Here is a 6,934-nt window from a genome sequence, read left to right as displayed (position 1 = left end):
GAAGAAGTGGCATAAAAAGTGGTTTTAGACCTACTTCAGACAAAATCTCAAGAGATTTATGAGTGAGCATACGAGCGTTTCCTAAAATATTTTGCGAGGAAAAAACATTTAGACTTATTCAGAATTAGAGATTTTTTAATCCTCGGATTAAAAATTAATGGTGCCGTAGTAAAACAACTTTTTTTCTCAGATACAAAAACGTCTATTTTATTTTTCAAAATTGGTGTACAAAATGGCATATTGTAAGATGAAAATAGTTATTAGATGTATATGAAACTTAACACAAACATATTAATCAAAAAAAAATTTCAAATATGTACAATTTTGAATAGAAATTTTGATTTCAATTCTGACTTTAGTTAATTCCAGTAGCAACGAATAGATCAGTTAAGAATTTAAAAAGTTTACATTTAAAATGAACAGTCAATAATTATTTTCAAAATTCAGAGAGAAAGCTTTTTGCTAAGAAGATGTCGTATTGTTCATAAGTTTTCCGAACAGTCTGATCACGTCAATCAAGTAGGTTAGCACAAGTTGATCAGAGTGGTGTAGGTCACTTTTCGGGTGGCATAGGAATAAATGGTCGGCGGTCACGCTAACGACATGTAGTAGACGAATCTGGACCTGAAGATCTCGAAAGTCGCTTTATTTTATCTTCCAAGCATTAGTTGAACTTGATCTTTCTTCTTACAAAAAGGCTTTAAGTATTGGGCATTGCCTTATTGGATTAGATCCCTGTTCAATCTATTGTAAATTTGAAGCTCCGCATTGTTTTAATTGCAACGGTTACAACCATTCATCCAAGTCGTGCAAGAACAGAATCTCCTGTCCTCGATGTGGTGAAGAGCGTCGTGTTAAAGACTGCAATGCTAATAAACTTTGTTGTGTCAACTGCGTAAACCTGAAGTCAAAAACCAATCAAGAAGACATAAATACTGAACATGCAGCATGGGACATCAAAGTGTCGTTTGTCAATACATTGTTGATAAACTGAAACATGATGTGTTTGGCATTGGCATATAGCAATCAATTCCTCTTCAACATGATCTTTCTTTTCATAATTTTTCTTCCGAAATAACGTTTAGTATTTACTGTCAAAATGTACGCGGTTTGAGGACTAAAGTTCACAGCTTTTATCCTGCTGCTACTAATTGCGTCGTTTTTCGTTGTGATAGCAAATGTTTACTAATCAACAAACAACGTGGAGGAGGTGTACTTGTTGCTTTAAAAAGTAGACTGAATAAAGAAATGTTTAATTTAAATGAAATCATCAATGCCATACCTTCTATTGATATTGTTGACTGTAAAGTCAGACTAGGTCCTCAAATCATTCTTTATATAATAATCGTTTATATACCGCCAAATCTTTTTATAACTGATTTCGAATATTTCTTTGAACTTGTGTATCTTTATATTACCGACAAAACACAAATCTTAATAAAGGTGACTTCAATGTTTCAAATTGGAATAATTTAAGTATAAACGTCTCAAAATCTAAATTAATCAATAATTTCTTATCCTATAATGGCCTCAAATAGTGTAATCTTATATCTAATTCAAATAATCATATATTAGATTTAGTTATATCTAATGTTCCCTATAATGTTGTACATGATGATCATCCATTAGCCCGTGAAGATTTCCACCATCCGACTTTAAGTATTGATATGAATTTGAAAGTCCCAAAGGTTCAATTCCACAGCTTCTGCTTAAATGTAATTAATTAATTAATTAAAACTTGCTAAAATAGGACTGAACAATATTAAGAGTAGTCACTGGAATGAAGAAGGAGTGGGTGGGCGGGGCTATTGCTTGCTTATAAAAGATTCTGTAGGAAAAAGTTAAACTTGGCCCCGCCCACCCACTCATTTTGTCTTCAAGTAGTATAACAAAATAATTAAGTAAAACTTGCTAAAATAGGACTGAACAATATTAGGAGTAGCCAATAATTAATTAATTAATTTTCCAGTAAATGTGAAGTATAAGGTATACAATTTTAAGAAGGCAAATTTTAGGGCGTTGTTATATTGGCCAAGCTTACCAGAATTTCACAAATGTCAATGATGCTTGTTCTCATTTTTATTCAATCTTGTACTATTTTTAAGACCCAAAAGTCAATTGGTATAGCATTGAAATAGTTAAGAATATTAAGTTAAAGCATAAATACCTACAGCAATTATTCAAAAAAGCAGGTAACGTAGAGCAACTGAATAAATTTAAATGCCTGCGGTTTTTAATTAAGTCTCAAGTATTTCTTGCATACAAGTTATATCTTGACACAGTCTAGGTTAAGTTAAATACTGATCCAAAATATTTTTGTAAATATGTCAACGACAAAAAAATGTAACAAGAATTCCAGCTGTTACGTACTATGACAATAATACTTACTCTACCCCAGAACCAATAGTTAACGGATTTGCTACATGTTCTAGTAGTGTTTTTACTACTAGCAATAATTCGACGGATCATATTGACACAGCTTCCTTTCTTAGTGTTAATATAATGAATATTTCTGAATATGATATTAAAAATGCCATAAAAAAATTGAAAAAAAAAGTAACCGTTGGTGACGATCAGATACCTAGTTTTTTTGTTAAAGATTGTTCTTCTTTGCTTCTTCAACCACTGAAGACATTATTTAACCTATCTCTTTCGACTTCTACTTTTCCAGAGGTATGGAAAATAGCACGTGTACGCCCTGTCCTAAAAGGTGGTGATGCATCTTTATTTACTAACTAGCTGACCCCGTGAACTTCGTTTCACCTACAACTTAATTTTGAATCTGCAAACCGAATGCTTTGAAATCTTGCAAATGTTTTAAACATCTGATAAGCATAATAAATTTTTATTCAAAATAATACTTACTTCCTCCAAAAGATTGATGACGTCAGCCCAAAATTTTGCCAAATGAATCCTAAAATAGGATGAGACTATACTTGTGATTTATCATTCCATTCAGTTTATTTTATTGATTGAATCAAGAATTGCAAAACTAAATTTTTAGATTTATTGCAGACGTTTTAAAGTTACTGTTTGACATGGAGTTGCAGAAATGACATAATTAATATAATTCATAATGTTTAAATATGATAACTATTAATATGTGATAATTAAACCGAAAACCATTTTCTTAAGAACACGAGGTTAGCAAAAACAAATTAGTTTGTCTAAACATTGTTAAATTAACCCCGAACATGTACAATTTCTGAGCGAAAATATGAAAAATAATTTTTGCAATCTCATCGTGACGTACGATGACGCCACTGTCACGTGAGCCACCTGGTAAAAGGTCACATTTTTCAGTCCTCTGCGTTTAGTTTTGATTTCGGTTTGGTGGCAGCAACATCAGAGTCCGTTTTGGCTTAAAAGTAGGGCTCTTTTCACGAATTTCTAATTTATATATTTAAATATTAGTGAAAATGTGTTGTATTAGTACTGTGAACACGAACAAAAATGGATATTTTTTCGAAAAGGACCGAAAACAGGGTAAGTTCGAGTTCAGTTTTAATTTATCGGATTCCGTGATTCACTCAACAATATTTAAATTTTGGGAAAATTTTCGAAACGATTGAAATCGGTTGATCAAAGCTATACATTTTCACGACATAAATAAATAAATTTTAAACGTCTGGATTCTGGATTCTTAAATTATGGGGGCTGACCGTAGCCAGCCGGCACTTAGGCCTCGCCTTTGGGCCCATTGTACCTTCCCCAAGTCCATATCAGGGTGTTTTCCCGCTCCTCTACTCGTCAAGCCACCCAACTGCTTGAATGTACTTGAGTAATGCAGAGGGTGGAAACTCCCTGATATTTGCCATACTAGGCCAGATGTCCCCTAGTATGGATTCCCTGTAGGAGGCTAGGGCTGGACACTCACGAAGAATGTGCTCAGCTGTTTCCTCTTCTTCATTGCATCCACGACAGATTGGGTCTGTTACCACCCCTATCGTATGTAGATGTTTGTTAAACTGGTAATGTCCCGTAAGGAATCCTACCAGTTTACGCAGTTTGTCCCTTGAAAGTGAGAGATAAAATTTCGTCAACTTACGGTCTGGTGTCGCCATACAAGCTCTACTATGCCGACAGCTGCTCAATTTCACCCATATCTGCTCATGGCGTCTCTGGGTATATTGCTTTACGAGTTCGTTCGAGAGGGCGACCGAAGGCGTGATTGCCGGTTCGGGTCCCCAGAAGGGCATGCGCGCGGCTCGCTTCGCCATCTCATCTGCCCTCTCGTTTCCTTCGTTGCCACTGTGTCCTTTGATCCAACAAAGTTCCACACTATTCCTCTGCGTTACATACTTTAGCGTTTGTCTGCACTCCCAAACCAGCCCGGATCGAACCATACAGCTGTCCAGGGCTAGTAGTGCAGACTTGCTGTCAGTAAGTATGCGTATTGATTTGTTGCCGATTTCACGTTCAGCAATGATTCTAGCTCCCAGCATTATTCCCATCAGTTCTGTTTGTAAGACAGACGTGTGGGTGCCGAGAGGTACACTGATTTGTGCGTTCAGTTGTTCGGAGTAGATGCCAGCTCCTGAACCACTATCTGTTTTGGCACCATCGACATAGATTTCTATGTCGGCTCGTCCTTCTGAATTATCATTCATTGATATTCTATATGCCTTCTCATATATTAATTTTGTGCCCATTCGGTCACACCCCATCCTTAACAAGGGTATTCTGTTGAACGCCTCCGTTAAGATCCGAGTGTGCTTCGTTGTGCGGCCTTGCTTGTTCCATACTCCCAGAGAGTGAAGTCTTAGAGACGTCGTCATTGCCGCTTCCTCTATGTAAAGGTTAAGAGGTGCTAAGCAAAGAAGAGTCTCCAGAGCCGCTGTGGGAGTGGTCCTCATTGCTCCTGTAACACTGAGACACGCCATTCTCTGAACGTGTTCAAGTTGCAGGGCTGTTGTTTTTTGTCTGGCTCTGGGCCACCAAACTAAAGCTCCATAGCACAGCATCGGTCTGACTATTGCCGTGTAGATCCAGAGGGCGATCTTGGGATTTAAACCCCACGACCTTCCCACCACCCTACGACATTGCCAAAGAGCCGAGCGTGCCTTTTCTACTTTATCATCTACATGCTTCTTCCAATTCAGTCGCCAGTCCAATACAACTCCCAGGTATTTGACTTCGTCCGAAAGTTGGAGCGTTGTGTTAAATATTTTTGGCATCTGTAGTGTACCAATTTTCCTTTTCCTGGTGAACAGGATTAGTTTCGTCTTTTCTCCATTAACGGAGAGGGTATGTCTGCTGCACCATTCCTCGACTATTTTTACTGCAGCTTGCATTATCTCACATAATGTATCTGCGTTTTTTCCTGTTAGCAGAATGACTAGATCGTCCGCGTATCCAATTGTGTGGTAGCCAAGATCATTGAGGCGTCGTATCAGGCTGTCAACGACAGTATCCCACAGTACAGGAGAGAGAACTCCTCCCTGAGGACATCCCCTGTCTACAACAGCCTCGATCTCAGTGCCACCTACATTAATCATTACTTCCCTGTTCCTCAGCATACCGGCCACCCACCTACTTAGGGTAGGGTCCACGTCGTGCTCTCGTAGGGCTAGCTCTATGCTTTTGAAGGTCGTTTTATCAAACGCTCCTTCAATATCCAAAAACATTCCTAAGGTGAAGAGTTTGTTCTCCATCGCCCACTCTATACGGTTTACAACTGTGTGTAGGGCCGTATCGGTGGATCTTCCTTGGATGTAGGCATGTTGGTTCGGATGTAGAGGTTGCTTGCTCAAAGCAGTCTCCCGAATCTCTTTTTCGCTTAGTCTTTCTAGCGTTTTCAGCAAGAATGATGTTAAGCTAATTGGTCTGTAGGATTTAGCCAAGGTGTAATCTTGTCGTCCTGGCTTAGGTATAAAGATAACCTTTACTTTTCGCCATGCATTCGGTATGTAGCTGAAAGCCAGACACGCCCGAAGCATTGGCAACAAAATAGGGCGTAGTCTGCTCATTCCCCTCTGCAGGAGGGCGGGATAAATACCGTCAACTCCTGGAGATTTGTATGGGGAAAAGCTGTCCACTGCCCACTCCAGTCTTGCCTCCGTGACTACCTTTGCAGCCAGCGCCCAGTCCTTCGGGGAAGGTTGAGTACCGACTACATCCCTTTTGGAATGGGAGGTAGTCCTTGTGCTGCCTGGAAACATGGTCTGCAGCAAAAGTTCTGCGGACTCTTCTAAGGTGGCTGTAAAGGTGCCATCTTCTTTCTTTAGGAAACCTAGTTGATGTGTGTGGTCCTTCGAGAGAACTCTCTTCAGCCTTGCGGCCGAAGCAGTCGACGTTATGTCGCTGCAGAAGGATCTCCACGTTTCCCGTTTCCTCTTTCTTAATTCTTTCTTAAACTCTTTCCGGTGCTCTTTATAAGCTTCCCAGTCTTCAGTTTTCTTAGTGTTTTTTGCTCTATTGAAAAGTTTTCTTAGCCCCGATTGAAGTAGGCTGAGCCTTCGGTTCCACCATGGTGTACCTTTGCCCAGACCTTCCTTCTTTAGGGGGCAACTTTTCTCATACGCTGACATTAGAGAGTCGTTGATAATGGTCAAGGTTTTCTCTATGTCTTCTGTCGATCTGTATTCTATTGGTATAGACTGCACGAAGGTCCCCAGTCTGTCGTCCAGTTCTTCGTTGTATAAAGCCCAGTTCGTCAGCCTAGGGTTCCTGTACGTCTTTGCCTCCATGTCTATACATTTTGATGTATACATGATCCATCTATGGTCTGACACTGACGCCTCTTTGGAGACGTGCCATCCCATTATATATTGTGAGATATCCCATGTAGCCAGTGTAATATCTATTACTGACTGACTACGTGATGTTACGAAAGTTGGTTCGCAGCCTCGGTTGAGAATCTCTAGATTTGTTGATGAAAGATATTCAGCTAGTGTTTCTCCTCTATCATTAGTGTCTTTGCTCCCCCACAACA

At 39.2% G+C, this 6,934-nt stretch overlaps 1 protein-coding gene across 1 annotated transcript; it reads right to left on the bottom strand.

The window, feature by feature from the left end:
- Positions 1-3,643: 3,643 nt before the first annotated feature.
- Positions 3,644-4,624, bottom strand: LOC135125641 (ribonuclease H-like). Its single transcript, XM_064051291.1, has 2 exons — positions 4,067-4,624; positions 3,644-4,014 (listed from the first exon to the last, which is right to left on the bottom strand). The coding sequence occupies exons 1-2, from the start codon at positions 4,608-4,610 to the stop codon at positions 3,992-3,994; spliced, it is 567 nt and encodes a 188-aa protein (XP_063907361.1). The 5' UTR covers positions 4,611-4,624; the 3' UTR covers positions 3,644-3,991.
- Positions 4,625-6,934: the final 2,310 nt, after the last annotated feature.

This window comes from Zophobas morio, unplaced genomic scaffold (assembly GCF_036711695.1).
Source record: "Zophobas morio isolate AGI-343-1 ecotype UQ-CSIRO unplaced genomic scaffold, CSIRO_AGI_Zmor_V1 ptg000009l, whole genome shotgun sequence".
Lineage (NCBI taxonomy): Eukaryota > Metazoa > Arthropoda > Insecta > Coleoptera > Tenebrionidae > Zophobas > Zophobas morio.
Note: the sequence above shows the minus strand (reverse complement) of the source record. Positions and strands in the feature narration are given on the sequence as shown.